The sequence below is a fragment of the Monomorium pharaonis genome, chromosome 5 (genome assembly GCF_013373865.1).
Source record: "Monomorium pharaonis isolate MP-MQ-018 chromosome 5, ASM1337386v2, whole genome shotgun sequence".
NCBI classification, from domain to species: domain Eukaryota; kingdom Metazoa; phylum Arthropoda; class Insecta; order Hymenoptera; family Formicidae; genus Monomorium; species Monomorium pharaonis.
The window spans coordinates 12,649,669-12,666,313 of NC_050471.1; the positions used below are offsets into that span (position 1 = coordinate 12,649,669).

The following is a 16,645-nucleotide window of genomic DNA, read 5'->3' on the forward strand; positions in this document are numbered from 1 at the left end:
GAGGCTTTGCCAACAATTTCCAACTAAACCCGCCTTTGAACGTCTTTACGTCAACTTCATCGAAGAATACAGGAACTTAGGTCATATGGTACAAACTGACATATCGGATAGTCACACTTTGCCTCTATATTATCTTCCGTACCATGGAGTCCTTCGAGAAAGTAGCCGCACTACTAAACTAAGAGTTGTGTTCAATGGATCTAGTCGTACCAGCAACGGCGTCTCACTCAACGACATTCTTCACGCAGGGGCAACTCAAAACTGAAATGTCAGACATATTGTTATGGATTCGAACTCATCGATTTCTCTTTTCGACAGACATCGTAAAAATGTTTCGACAAATAACAATTCATCCTGACGATCGGAATTTGCAGAGAATTTTATGGAGGGATCATGATGGCTCACCTGTCGCTTTTCAACTAACAACCGTTACTTACGATCTCAACTGTTCACCATTTCTAGCCCTACGAACAACTCAACAGCTGGTGAAAGATGAAGGTCATAAATATCCAAAAGCAGTTATTTCGCTGACAAAGGGTATTTATGTTGACGACATTTTCGGTGGTGCGAATACAATTACCGAGACAAAAGAGATAATGCAAGATTTGATCCAGATTTGCGAAACAGCAAAACTTCCTTTACAAAAATGGAATAGCAATTGTAAGGAACTCCTACCTCATTCAGATGAAGATGCGCCTTCAGATGTGGAAATCGAACCTACATTTTGTAAAATTCTAGGTCTTATCTGGAAATCTCGCTCGGACACACTTCATTTCTTCCCAACAATACCCTCCACTACTAAATTTACGAAAAGAGCTATTGCTTCCGACATTGCCAAACTGTATGATCCATTAGGATTTATATCGCCAGTTCTAATAAGAGCCAAGATTATACTACAGGAACTCTGGCTCCTAAAGGCTTCGTGGGATGAACCTCTTCCTCCAGAATTGCAACAGCGATGGAAAACCTTTCGACAACAACTGCAACAGCTTGAACAGCTTACCATACCAAGATAGCTCGGAATTATTCGATCGGGTACCTTCGTCGAAATTCATGGATTTTCTGACGCTTTAAATGGTCTCTCTACACCCCACTTCCCCCGGATTTTTTCCTAACCTAACCCAAACATTTTAAATTCGCTATTTGGCCATAATTTTAAATCTAATGTCGCAAATCCTTGTGGTAAAGTTGTAACGAACCTCCCGTCGGCATCACCGACCGCGCGCGGTCCGGCCGAACATCCGCCGGATCGCACAAACGGGCACCGGCCCGTCCTAATCGCCCGCAATAAAAAGCGTCGAGACGAGGCATCGTCTCCGCTCCGCGTATTTCCCCGCACGCTCCCAACCTTCACGGGAGGGGAGCGAGTGCGGGGAAACCCGAAGATTCGCGAGGATCCCCGATCCTCCACCCGAGCGGGTATAAAAAGCCGCTCCGGTGGAAGCTGCGACACTTCTCGCTCCGACCGTATGCTGGATTCCGATCCCGACCAGAGTACGATCCTGAGAAGCTTCCTGCGACCGGCAATTAGGGTAGAGTGTTCTTTGCCTTAACTGAGAGCTCTCGGTACCGCTCGCATTCTAAATCCTAGTTCGTCTCCGTAGCAGAGGGTAGAGCGTACTCCGCCTTCGCCGAGAGTTCTCGGCTACGGACTTTCCTTAGTCGCCCGATCACCCGGCTCGAGCACAACGGGGGTGGAGAGTTCTCCGTCTCCCTCGAGAGATCTCGAGATCGACCGGCGTTTCCTCGATCACCAGAGAAATCACCGCGCAGCATAACACCCCGCGCTTCACGCCGCGCACCGCGCACCACCGATCTCGAGGCACCGGCAATTACTACTCGCCATACCGCTCGCCTCACTGCGCCACGAAACGCCGCTTCACGCGCCAGGGCATTGCCCGCCGGCCCGTCGCCGCACACCGCGACCGTCACCGAGCGAACTACTCGCCCGACAGCAAAACAGCTGTTCGGCCCGCGACGCGCGACTTACACAAACACACATACACACCCTACATCTGTAAATACACATTCCGTCGAACGACTCATCATACACACCGACACACTGACACATTGTAAATAGCCTGTACATGGCCACGAATTATTAAAATATATCTATTCTTTATTACGGAAAAGCTGAGTCCATTGTCTCAGGGACCTTCCTACACCCGATCCTAACGAATTAAGCCCGAGTAGGAAATACGGTCCATTACAAAGTACAAGCGTGAACATCATTTCGCTCTGTAAGCACCCCCTGGGGTGCGAGGTGAACCTCGCTACACGTGAAAAGTTGCAAACTCATCTGATATACTCCTATACTGAATAATTATATGTCGTAATTATGAAACTTTTTTTGTTAATAACTTTTTAACGAATCACGAGCGACGACTAAAATCTTTTCAAGGTCACTCAGGAGGGTGACCTTGACAACATATGTCAAGGCCAAGGTTATCGGAGCGGGCTCCCCTAATCGGTATATTTACCCTATTACAAAAACAACTTAGAATTATGATAAAGATATATTAGAATCTAAATCTATATGTTAGTAAAATAAAACACTTAACATTTATAAATTATTGTCAATAAACCTTAAGTCTTATAAATAATAATCTTTTTCTAATTATTGCATGTTTGTTTTATAACTTTAAAAATTTTTATATGTAAAAGAATCAAGATCTGTAAAATATGTATGTACATAAACTTTTCTTAGACCCGCAACTGTAGTTACAATACTATCAATATAAGACATTGTATTCCAGTTGAGACAAGAATGAGGCTCTAATATTTTATATTCACAAATCCTTCGTATAACTCTTTCTACGTGAATTCTTAAACTCGCTATGCTTTTTGTTTTTAACACTTCTTTAGTACATTTTTTAAAAGTAGAGACAGACGGTGGACGAAGTAGCTCACATTTTTTCTGATTTAAAACTGTTTGTATTTGTTTGAATCTTCTGTCAGCCATAACCCCGCATTTTTCTGGTAAAATCTCATAATTTTACTTTCTTCAAATAATAAAATGTCGCTGATTCTACCTCAGGAGTGCAAGCTATTAAATATTTTAAAATATTACATTTTTTGTACTCTGACCAAGTCAAAGCTTGATGCACTGGATCAGATGGTTTTTCTATTTCTATTTTAAAAGCATCAAAAATAACACATACATGGCTGTAGTATGCTCGAAATGCCACTGGTAAATTCTTTTTTATGCTACTTGGATCTGGACAGTACACAAGAGTTTTCAAAAAATGCGCTAAGGGTTTCACTGTTTTATTAAACACTCTATTAGCCTGCGACGTTGATAAACCAAACTGATCTCCTAATCGACTAAATGTGTCATTTGTCTTTATTTTCATTAGAGTTAATTTGATGTCATCAATATTGCATTTACTTGCAAAATGTAATAAATCAGTAATCCACAACCACTCGTTGTCAATGCCAATATATTTTTTTGCATCTATACTAATGAAATATCTCGTTATATTTGAAGCTATAACTTTCATTTTTTTATCATTTTCTTTTCTTTCCTCACTGCAACTTGATGAGTATTTATATTCACTGTGAGATGAGTATTGATATTCATTTGAACAAGATATTGAAGTGGAAGAATTAGAAATTGCTGCTTGTATCTTTATTAATGATTTTATCGGTGAACTAATTTTATTTGCTACTTCTATTTCAGTTTGACAAGATGCATCAGTTGTACAAGGCGTGCACAAATTTACTTCGAACATGAGGAGTTACTAATTTTTTATATACTTACACTCCAACATTTTTTTTAGTGTATGTGCAATGAATTTGTGGTTGATTTACATGTATGTGACATATTTAATATTGAATCAGCGACAATTTTATTACCCGAGTTGATTTCTATTTTACTAGTTGACGGTTGACTTGTAGACTGTATACGTGTACTACTTGTACTTGAATGAATTAATTCTGGGATAAGTAATGCTCTTCCTGAATGGATGTCCATTATGCTTGCATTTGTAGTGCTTGTCTGCGTAGACTGTACATGCGATGTAATAGTATTATTCTGTGTAGGCTGTACATGCGATGTATTTATATTGTCCTGTGTAGGCTGTGCATGCAATATATTTGTATTATCCTGTTAATTAAAAAATAATTATTGTACATTCACTCTTAAAAAATAATCTTTTTAGATTTTACAAACTTACATTTGTCAAGTCTATAAAAATAGTTGTGTCAGGAGCTTTTAAAATTGATTTTCAATTTTTCTTATTTTATGTGAAGGTTGTTGTGGTGACTCATGGCACGTGAAAGATTGTTCTCTTTCTCATTTTCTGGATCTGACAAAATCTCAGCAATTTCTTTTTCTGCTTAATACAGGTTTCGTATACGAGCTCGAAGAACCAAAAAAAAATGTTTAAGACAGAGTCTCGTTGCGCGCAAGCTATAATCCGGCGAGTGCGTATATTTTATTAGCGCGAGTGCGCGATCGCGGTAGTTGCCCGCGCTTGTGCCCGGGGCAAGGTTCGCGACAAAGTCGAGGAGTGAAACTCGTAACGGAGGCGATTGTTACGGAGAGTCGGACGTGAGTCAACTGCCTCCGCTCCGAGCCGCTCGCGCCTCTCAGGTTCTTGAAAACCGACCGTCTCAAACGAATCCGCGGAGGATCATTCGACCGACAAACGTCCTATTGACATGCAATCGATCGCTGCTTATTGCCATGGACGCCTGTCGTGCGGATGATCCCCGCGTGCTCGAGTATCGACATATTCGTGTCTATTGTTTTCACAAACACACGAGAGTTTCAACGTCGGCGGAGCTCTCGCACGATTTTGAACATGCCGCCCGCCTCGTTAGGTACAGCTAACGAAATCGCATGCAGCGGCGCGGAACGAGGCACGTTCGCTGACGACTGTGTTTGCCACAATCTTATTGACGCATCGCGGTGGTGAAATGAAGTGTCTCATCACGCGTGTTGCATAGAACAATTTTATATACTAAATATTTTTATAACTTCTAATTGATATATCTCAGTAAAGAAAATCACATTTTGGCAAACAAAAATGAAAAAAAAACACTATACGAAACTATCGGATAAAATAAAGGAAAATAATTTGATTTCTCTGTAATAGCAAAATAAATTCTTTCACAAAAATAAAAAAAAGAGGGAAAGGTGGGGAGGAAATGTCTAAGTCGGAACAGCTTCGGAGTCGGCTCCCGGCACGAAGACGAGTTTCACGACGGGCCTTTTGAGAGTCGTGCTCGCGGTTCGAACGGTGACCACGCGAATCTGCCCGTCGTCGCCGGGATGCACGGCGATAATCCGAGCTAGAGGCCACCTGGTCGGCGGCGACGTTTCACCCCGGATGAGGCACAAGTCTCCGATACGAGGGTTGATGGACGGTCTCCTCCATTTGGTGCAAGCCGTGATCGCCTGCAAATATTCGCGCGACCATCTTTCCCAAAAATGATCGCGCATCTGCTGCAGCTCCCGCCAGCGTGACAGTTGGTTTGTAGGCTCCGTGACGAGCGACGGCTCAGGAACGGCGGTGAGCGCCTCCCCGACAAGGAAGCTCCCAGGCGTCAGTGCCCCCAAGTCCTCCGGGTCATCTGACAGGGCCTACAGTGGCCTTGAATTGAGTACGGCTTCGACCTGAGAAAGAAAGGTGGCCATCTCCGCGAAGGTCAGGGTTCTTTCCCCGATGACCCTGCGGAGGTGATGTTTTACCGCTTTCACGGCGGCCTCCCAGAGACCACCGAAATGGGGAGCTCCCGGCGGGTTGAAGCGCCACTCGACTCCTTCGCCGGCGATAACGCTACCAATGCTCCGGTCGCCGGATCTGGCCGCTCGGAAGAGAGCCCGCAGCTATGCGTCTGCCCCGACAAAGTTGGTTCTTCGGTCGCTCCACATGGTCTCGCACAGTCCTCTGCGAGAGACAAAGCGGCGGAAGGCCGCCAAGAAGGCCTCAGTAGTGTAGTCTGAGACCACCTCCAAGTGCACGGCCTTCGTGCTGAGGCACACGAAGATTGCCAGGAAGGCCTTGTATGCCTTCTGGCCTTTGCTTGTGCGCAGCATGACGGGGCCCGCGTAGTCCACTCCAGTGTGGAGGAACGCTCGCGATGGCCTGACCCGTGGTCGCGGCAGGTTACCCATGGCAGGCTGCAAGATCGCCGCCCGCCAACGCACGCATGGGAGGCATCGATGGATCACCTGCTTGGCCACTCGTCGTCCTCCAGGCACCCAGTACCGCTGGCGAAGGCATCCCAACGTAAGTTGCACGCCCACGTGCAGCGTTCGGCGATGGCAGGCGTCCACAACCAATGCCGTGAGATGTGAACCCTTGGGGAGAATGGTTGGGTGCTTTTCGTCGTATTCGAGAAGCGAGTGCCTCAGACGCCCGCCGACCCTGAGAATTTGCTCGTCGTCCAGGTAAGGGCTCAACGCGATCAGTGGACTGCCGCCTGGCAGAGGCCGGTGTGCGTCGACGCTTCTCCTCTCCTGAGGGTACCATGCGATCTGCGTGACCCGAATCCAGGCCCGTCTTCCGGTGTCGATCTCGTGGGTCGTCAGCGGACCTGTAACACGGGCTGAATGCTGCGTGTGCAAGGCATTCAGCCACCGACGGCACTAGGCAGTAACGCGGAGCAGTCGGCGCAACGGTGAGAACCGCAACAGTATCTCGCTATCGGCAGGCTCCGCAACTGCGGTGAGCGCCCAAACGCGCTGCTCCGGCGGTTCAACGCCGCTCGGCTCGGCGCCCGGGGGCTCCACCGTTGCGTCCGTCAACCAGGGCGGCCCGTGTCACCACAGGTCGTGCCGCAGGAGGTCCCGCGGCAGCATTCCCCTCGATGCACAGTCGGCTAGGTTGACCGCTCCGGGAACGTGCCGCCATCGAGCGTCCGGGAACTGAGCCTGAATGTGAGCCACCCGGTTGGACACGTAAGTAGTCCATCTCGACGGATGGCCTCGGATCCACGCCAGCGCCACAGTGGAGTCCAGCCATAGGACCACGCGCGCATCGGTGAGTCCGGTGACGTCCCTCACGTGCCGCACCAGCGCAGCCAACAATGCGGCCCCGCAGAGTTTCAGACGCGGCAGCGACACCCGGCGCACGGGCGCGACCTTGGACTTGGCCGCCACCAGCGACACACGGGCAGTGTCCCCCTCGAGGGCCCTCAGGAACACGACGGCCGCGTAGGCCCTCTCGGAAGCGTCGGCGAAGCCGTGGAACTCCAGATCACCGGCGGACGGTCCTGTCTAGATCCACCGGGGCACTCGGACGCCCTCCAAGGGCGGATACCATTGAATCGGATTTTCATTATACAGGGGGTTACATAACATGATCTTCATTATAAAAAGTTTGATAAAAATATGTATAGGACAAGATCATGCTCGAGTACGGCATGATGTACTGATGTAAATAGCACCACTAATGATTTTATATTATACAATAAGTACGCATGTTTGTTAGTTTGTATTTCTGCGAACTACTCACACAGGCGTGTATTTTTGATTAAAAAATGTAAAATTTGAATACCAAAAGCAAATGGATGGACATAGAAATGATTAGACTTACATTTGTTACACTTGTTTGAGTGTTATATAAGTACCGCGGACAAACAGACGCAGCACTTATATATGTGTGTGCATGAAGTAAGAGATTTTGAGACCGCACGAAGCGCGAGCGAAAAAGCTAGTATATATATTGTGACGTGACGTTTTTTGTCAGTCACAAGGGCCGGATGGCCCGACCGGGAAAGGTCATTTGGGGCCGCTCATTATCCCGAGGGAGAGAGCGGCCTCTTCTTTCCTAAGTAATATTTCTTTTAGTCACTTAGGTATCCGCCAAGCAGAAGTCGCGATCCGCGGGAGAAGTGATGTGCCACGACTACCAGTTGTAATTGATGGAGCAGCCGTCGAGGGAATGTTAAGAAGAAGCATAGACGACCGAGCGGGGCCCCGACAGCCGGAGGACAGCGAGCAAGGGCAAGTGATTGCGTACAGTACCGAGGTACGTTAGAAAAGTCAGGGGACAAACATTGCCGTTATACTTTATTGTAGAGAGAGGAGCAGCAGTCCGGTGCAGCCTGAGACGACGCCGGGGAGAGAGCGTGCGCCCTTACACCCGACGACCAAGGTGGAGGAAGCCCCAGCCGGAGCGGTAGCCACGGCCTCGAGGAGTAAGCCGGACGGGGCCTGATCAATCCCGAGCCGGTCCAGCAGCAGCTGATATGGCAAAGGACATCGAGGCATGCAATCCGCGGCCTTCAAATCGCGCGGCGTCACGAACAGAGGCGCCCTCGGACGCTGGGACCCTATAGGACTGGCAGAGGACCCCCCATCGACTAGCGATCGGTGTGCGCGGATCGAAGCGCGATTGATGCGCGGGCCGCTGCCGGCGTCCGCGGCGCCCCCGACCGCTCACTGTTCGGTGAGACATCCAGAAGAGCGGTTCCACGGTCCTCGACGACGCCAACCTCTGTAAGGCCACCACTTTGACCACGCGGTAAGGGCGGAGACAGTCGGCCCGGCATTTCGTAAGGCGTAATTACCCTACCGAGCGTTCGGTGGGCAAAATAATTGTATTCGGGATACCGAGAATCGAGTCACTGCGTAGCAGGACTGTGTCGGGAGTATCTTGTTTGGACACGTAACGATTGGACACCGCTCGATTGGACACGCACGATTGGACACGCACGATTGGACACCGCATTATTGGACACCGCACGATTGGACACCGCACAATTGAACACCGCACGATTGGACACCGCATTATTGGACACTGCACGACTGGACCGCACGATTGGACACCGCAATATTGGACACCGCATGATTGAACACCGCATTATTGGACATCGTACAATTGGACCTACACATTCACGTGTGTGTATGCAGATTTCTAATACAGTTTACATGGGTTAGCGACTTTGACGGGGTGGGTGCGGGAGGGGGGCCGAAGGCCACCCTTGCACCCCCCCCGTGTGTGTGTGTATGTGTGTGCGTGCGAGCATTTTCTGCACCACATGGGTTTGAAACTTTCCACGCAAAACGAGATGCTCCTAAAAATACGTATATAGACATTTAAAATTCAATTTTTTTTCTGGCAAATCGAAGCTTTTTTCTGTCAGATGTTTCTAAGGTTAGATAATCTGTTATATGATATATAAATGTTATTCACTAGAAGACTGCGGTGTCCAATAATGCCGTGTCTAATCGTGCGGTGCCCAATAATGCGGTGTCCAATCGTGCGGTGTCCAATAATGCGGTGTCCAATCGTGCGGTGTCTAATCGTGCGGTGTCCAATCGAGCCGTGTCCAATCGTGCGTGTCCAATCGAGCGGTGTCCAATCGTTACGTGTCCAAAAGGAGGTCACCCGCCTCATATAGATTACTTATTGCGCCTATTGTCTCCTCCCTCGGGGAGTATGTCGAGCCGACAGTCGATCTCTGTATTTGTGTAAGAAGTAAAGTCTCGCGACGGGATAGTGTGCAGATTGTTATCACCGGGATTTACTTGCCGCATACCGAGAGTGCGAGCTATGTACGCGTTATCGAGGCGAGCTTCCGTAAGAGAGGATACCTACGAGAAAGACGCGCCATTCGTCGAAGCCTATCCCGTCTATTGCTAAAGTCGCGTGTTATATTGTCAAACCTTGTGTGTAGCCTATAGAGTATAATATTCGATACGTGCAAATCTCACGTCGAATATGCGACAGTCGTGTAATATAGTGTCGAACGACCAATTCACATTTGTCAACTAGAATTGTCGATATATCTATTCTCAATATACGCTTACTATATTTATTAATTCGATCTAGTTATTCACGCGAGACCTCTCCTATTACCGAAAAAGAACCTCGCCCCTCTGCCACTTCGTGTAGAGGCGGGCTAGCCGGCATTCGGCCGTCGTGCGGAGTACCGAGTTTTGCGATTTTTGTGCGGCGCGGATCCCGCGCCTGGCGCCCAACCTATGGTAAAGGAAGTGGCGAGCACGACGAAGTTGTAGACGCGAAAAAAGTAACGTCGCAATATCTATAATGATATAAAAATAATTATATGAAAATTCTGTCGCCCCACACATAAGCGCTCTACATTACATCGAGACACAAGTCTGTCAAGGCTTGTGACGTAGCTGTGACGTATTTGATGCATACGCACAAGAGACCGGTGGGACAAAATTGTCTCATGGCTCCCAACACTGGTCCCGCCGTCCCCTTCGTTGATGGCGTGGAGCTATTAGAAATAAATATTTAATGTAAAAATAAAAGAAAAAAATTTTTTGTTTCTTTAAAAGTTTAAAAATAATCTACTTACGTTGCTGCACCTGCGCCTGTTCCGAAGATACTAGCTGCAATGAGGATGGTAGTAGTGGCTGCGAGCGTGACATTTGCGGTTGCGACGAGGCAGTAACGGTGGCGGAGGTGGTGGTGATGGCAGCAAAGATAGCGACGGCGGAGGCGATCATTGTTGATTTAACTCTTCAATTCTTTTTTCTTAATTCCAATGCTTCCTCTCTGTATCTATCCATTAATCTGAAAAATATGGAACGAAATTTATTGGTTATTTTTTAGCGCGAGTCATTACCTTGTCTTTTGCTTTTCTTGCCGCGTGACGTTTCCACGTTTGTGTTAGTTATATTATTACTTACTTTTGGTTGCTGTTTCCTTGATGTTTTTTTTCCATCTTCACTATCCGTTGTGACGCTCGTGACTAGTATAATAGCCTTCGTCGTCGCTATCCTTGCTTGCGTCCAACCTGCTTCAATGCTTCGATAAAAATGGTTAAAAGTGGGGCACATATTTCTCTTCCCAACATAGAAATAAAATCTACTGATTGCTTAATCCTTTTATGCGTTATAAAAACTCTACTTTATCTCCGCCCTAAGCCTTACATGCATTCTAATTGGTTGGTATCGTCATTATGTGATAATCTTCCCAAAATAAAAATGAGGACCTTTGATTGGTTAATTCTCTTATGCATCATTATACAATGACTGTACACCCGCCTTAAGCTTTACGCATTATCATTGGTTAATGTCACCACCGTGTGAGCCAATGAGGACAGTAATGCTAATTGAAAAGAGACTATGAACGAAGTGACGATATGAACGTCGCATGGTGGCAAATACGCGAAATGGACGTTCTTTCTTTTCTCTTATGTCAGCACCCCTTAGATACTTACAAGGTATTGACGACGACGTATCTTAAATAAAAATTTCGACATTTGGACTTTGCGTCACGATATCTCCATTCATAGAGTACGTAGAGGAAAACTAAAAGCAGTTTTTTATATAAATCGAGGTCAGGCTTTCGATTGAGCCTAGTTAAAACTTGATCGGTTTAGCCGTTTCTGAGATTTGATAATCTCGGGTGCTGGCATGTTACGTATTCGCGTAAAGAGCACGAGGCTCGCGCTGCGCGTTCACTTGGCGCGAGCCACTACCGCGTCTCTTAATTTACAAAAATTTGTAATCAACAATTGTATAAATTGTGCTTACGCAAAAAAGAACAAAAAAACAGACTTATTGACCCAAATAAATAGTAGTTATATGAATTTATCTATGCTTATTAGTCTATGCTTTTTTTGGTTTTTAATACAACGGTTTGTTGAAAAAGTTGTATTTGGGCTGCTCATAGAATCTTACAACAAAAACGAACAATCTTATTGTCTTAAATAAATAGTAGTTATTTAAACTTACATTCTACGCTTTCTTTGATTTTTAACTACGCGACATACTGCATCGCTTATCAGTGGCGCCGACTTGGAAAACTTTTTGGGGGGCAAGAGGAAAATTTCTAACGACCTTTTTTTAAGACTAGAGAGATAAAAGTTAAAAACACTTTCACATATTTACATTATATCATTTCTTATCAAAAATTGGAAAGTTCCCTAGCATTTTATAAACAGCCCGCAAGAATGATGTCGCAGGTTCTAAAATAGCTTCAAATATAAGTATGCTTCATATATAAGTATGCGAGCTTTAATAGCTTATACATTTACATATATTTTTACTTACATTGCACAAAATTGAGAAAGTTTATTTCAAATATTCAAATATTCTTAAAAAAAAACTTTTTCAAAAAGATCAAAATTATTGGGGGGGCCAAAAGTGCTCTGCCCCCCTTAAGTCGGCGCCAGTGTCGCTTATATAAACGGGATAGAATTACACTGACAAAAAAGTCTGAGAATTGTCTAAAAATTTCTCTGAAAATGTCTTTAAACCTTGAAACACCTTTTTAAAAACGTCTGAAATTCTCTGAAAAGTTAAAAAAATTGTGTTTCTGAATTTTCAGACTTTCTCCAACAAGAGTCATGTATAAAATTATTAAGACAATTCACTTAACAATCGAGGTATGCACGTATTTAACATACACATGGATGCAGTTTTTTCATTTTTTTTAGTTCTTCTAAAATGCCTTTTTGTGTTTCTGTGTGATATTTCTGTTATGCGCGGAATCTCGCGCAATGCGCTCGATGCTGACTGCTGCAGCTGACCGACTTACGTCATCGTGCTACTGACACCTTTCTTATCGTTATGAGCACTTGCTGGTACCCCGCATGTCGCGAAATATTATTAATTGCTTTAAACATTATTTCCAGCTCTGGTGACTATCCCGCATTTTGTGAAATATTATTAATTGCTTTAAACATTATTTTCAGCTCGGGTGAATATCCCCGTGAAACCGCCCAGAGGGGACCCCGAGACCGAGGAACAGCGGAGCGAACCAGAGGGTGCAGCCGAGCTGACAGAAGCGGTGACTTTGACCCCAAAGACCACGCGACCAGAGCGGAGCACGATCCGAGCAACCAGCGTGCGACTACGAAGGTTGGGCGAAGCCAAATCCTATACCGATAACAAACAGCGCGTGTTAGAATCATGCCGGACACGTTACATAACCTTATCTTATTTTATACTATTACCATTATGATTATCATTTTAATATATCTTATAATAAAGTTTGATTTTATATTAAGTTTCGCGAATTATAAAAACGCGACTAGATTAAGCGAAGCGCGAGTTAAAATCGCGTGAGAATCATTTAAGTTATCTGTGCACGCGAGAGCACAAAGTTCAAGTAATAATTACTTTTCATCTTATTTAATTGCGATAGCGTTAAGCGCGTAAATTCCTTTGTTTAATATTATTTCTTATGCGTACGAAATTCTTTACTTACCTTTTGTATGCGTCAAGCATGCCAGAGCTGTCAGTTAAGCTTTTAACATATCATTTCGTTCTTGTATTCACCAGTCTATTTCGTTTAAACATTTCGTTCTTGTTAGCGTATGCATACTGCATGTTTTTTACTATTCTGTAAGCATATTTTGTGTTAAACTTAGTTTTAAGATACTTAGTGCATTCTGCGACTAAGTCAGGATCGAGTGTAGATGGTGGCACTGCATAGTGCAGATGCCAGAACAGGCTATACGCCTGTTAAAAAGTCATACGTTAGATCAAAGGTACTTTTAAGTGCCGTAACTGCACTTTTCAGTGCGAATGTAAACCTCAATCAACCATACGTGTCTGATTGGCTGTGGCGCCAGTGGAGGGGAGCACGAGCGACTACGCTGCCTCAGAGCGCAACCATTGGCCAGGGCACGAGAGTGGAAGTACCGCGACGCTACCACACGATTGGACGAGACCTTCGCAGCGAAGCGCTATTGAGCGCTGATTGGTCGAGACATCGCGAGCGTGCACGGCGGCCCGCTGGGGTATATAATGGGACGCAGCGGCGCCTCAATAGCTTGTTCGAGCCCGATTTCCTTACGGGTAAGACCTCCGCGACTTTTATATCGCGTAACAAAAAAAGGTCAGCGTCTAAGTTCCGCGGGAGTGCAGCCGCGTTACCAAAAGTGCAGTAAACGCCGAATGCGAGTAGGCGTAGCGGGAACGTCTTCCTGCATTGACGCGATGGTCAATCGCGTAATATCCGAACGCGTAATAACACGACTGTGATAAAGCGTCGCGTCCGGGAACTGTAACAATAATAAGAGACGGAAGAGTGATGAAGGTGACGTACACGAGTGTGAACAAAGCATCGCGTACGGGAGTTGTGGTTTTATAGGTTAAGTGTTTGTTTAATAAATTCTATATCGTGTTTCACAAAAAACATAACCTATCTGGTGTTGAAATATTTACCTCATACGTACCTGCATGAGATCCACGACGACGAATCCTGGGAAATCCTAAAATATAAAACGTTCTATTAAAATCTGGGAGCGAGAGGTATTCTTTCGGAAATTGATTTACTTACCTGAGCGTATTCCTGGAGGGACGAGACGAATCCTGGGCAGTCCTGAGCGATCCAGCAGCGACGGCAGCAGCACCTGAAAATAAAAGAGAATATAAAAATTAGTAAAGCGATCTGTTAACGTGAGCGAGTGACCTGTCAATAATAAAGTGAGTTACTCATCTTGGGAGCGTTGACGACCTTCCGACGGCAGCTGAGGGAAACGAGATACGTCCCGACGGCAGCGGAATCCTTGCTTCTTAACTGATGAAAGGAGCTGGCGATCAGACAGAGACGCGAGAGCGGGTCTTCCGAAAGGTTTGTGATTTTTTCTTTCTGTCGCGAATTCTGATTTCTCCTCACGATCGGTTACACCCGCACGTTGCAAATTATTCCAACTTGTTTGTAACATTATTTTCAGCATGGGTGAATATCCCCGCACTTTGCAAATTATTCCAAGTTGCTTGGAACATTATTTTCAACTTGGGTATTTTAGCACGTTGCAAATTATTTCAAGTTGTTTGTAACAATATTTTCAGCTTGGGTGAATATACCCGCACGTTGCAAATGATTTCAAGTTGCTTATAAAATTATTTTCTGCTTGGGTGAGTATTCCAGCATGTTGCAAATTGTTCCAACTTGCTTGGAACATTATTTTCAGCTTGGGTATTCCAGCACGAAAGATGCGTCAACGCATTCGAGTATTAAAGAAAATACATCTTTCTCCCTCTTATCTATTTCGCGATATTATCAGAGCGTGCTCTTAGCACCGTGTCTCCAGCGACACAGTGAGCCCTTTCACCACGCCAAGGTGGCACGCCATCGAAGGGGAAAATTTTTATTTTATTTTATTTAAACATTTAGATTTGGTTCCTCTTCGGCCGCTCTCTCCTCCTCGTCGGCCGCTCTATCCTCTTCCTCCTCTGCCGTTCTCTCGTCTTTCTCCCGCTCCCTCTCTCTTTCCTCCCTTTTCTCTTTTTCTTGCTCCTCCGCCGCATGTTGGCTCCTCGTTCTTCTACGCCTTTGCTCCGCGAGGTCCCGAAGGACCTCGCGGCGCATGTAATTTAAACTCTAAGAAATTTATAGTTTCGTCGGAAAAGTTTGACTTGTCTGGACTTGTTGCTAACGACAAAAAAATTTTTTTTTTTAATAAAAAATAACACACACACAAGACACGTACCATTTTCAGACACTGGTTCGTCAGCGACTGGATGCTCGACGTCTTCTTCGTCGAGCATCCAGTACGCTAAAATTCTTTTTACTGGTCTCCCTGTAGGATATATTGTCATCTGAAACAAAGAAAAGAATGTTACGATATACACGCGAAACATTTAAACGCATTAATAATATTTATGATTACTTTGCCGGCTTAATAACTTCTCTTGCTGTTGTTGCTGCTGTTGTTGCTGCTGTTGCTGCTGCTGCTGCTGTAACACACCCAGTTTTCATTAGTAAATAATTATAATCGGTTGGTAATATATCTCTTTGTACGAAAAAGTAAAAATTTTAAATTAAAGATCCCGCAACATCCAAACGGTTGGAGATACGAGTTCGCTCGTGGTCCCGTTCGAAAGATCTCGTCGAGATCTACGAAAAAGGTCCTTTGCTCGAACCTCGTATCTCTAACCGTTCGCGAGTTACAGGACTTTGAAGGTCGTTTTCGAGGAGCTCTCGAGAACGCGGAGCGTTACCTTTTCGTGCGCTAGCGCTCGACGAAGTGACCAGTGTTCTTGTTTGAACACGAAGGCTCGGAGATACGAATTTCGAGGAGAGTACCTTTTTAAATGTACTCGACGAGGGTTATCACCTCCCGGTGTCGTCATTCCCGTAGACGACGTTCCTGGGTGGTTTTCGCGCTGCACCAGGTCTGCGCTTCGTAGGTTCCGGAGTCTAGGTGTCCATCCTTTAGTTACTCGACGAGCTCTAACCATCCTTGGTGTCGTTCTCGTAGACGACGTTCCCGGTAAGTTTCCGCGCTGCACCAGGTCTGCGCTTCATAGGTTCCGGAGCCTAAGCAAGAATTTGGAATACTAACTGATTTACGCCCTTACGCAATCCTCCTTTTCTTTCGATTCAACTACCGAATTATCGGATATATAAATCGGTGAAAGAAAGTGAGAGACGGGTCAATCCGAAGTAGACAAACTAAGATAACACGCGACACTGCTTTGCGGGGTCGTGTATCACCGTCAAACACATTGTAATATACACAACCACGACACTCTGCCTTGCGGGGTCGTGGACAACAAACTCATAGACGCGACACTCTGCCTTGCGGGGTCGCGATCTATTCGAACAAGATAATAAAAGTGTCCAAGACTAACGGTGTGAGTGACTAAATACCTTTCTCGCGAGATCTCTGGCAGCGATCTCCAATCGTACTTCCAACGAGAGGTACAACATTTCGCTTAAAGATTTTAATTTTTATGGTAACGCAACAGATTCCTTTT

At 45.5% G+C, this 16,645-nt stretch overlaps 1 protein-coding gene across 1 annotated transcript; it reads left to right on the forward strand.

Moving 5' to 3' along the window:
• The first annotated feature begins 329 nt into the window (after positions 1-329).
• Positions 330-1,016, forward strand: LOC118645606. Its single transcript, XM_036287024.1, has one exon. It carries the CDS (start codon positions 330-332, stop codon positions 1,014-1,016), a length of 687 nt encoding a protein of 228 aa, XP_036142917.1.
• The last annotated feature ends 15,629 nt before the right edge of the window (positions 1,017-16,645 follow it).

Coding starts and splice junctions, on each gene's coding strand:
- LOC118645606 (XM_036287024.1), top strand. CDS start 330: ATGTTTCGACAAATAACAATTCATCCTGACGATCGGAATTTGCAGAGA.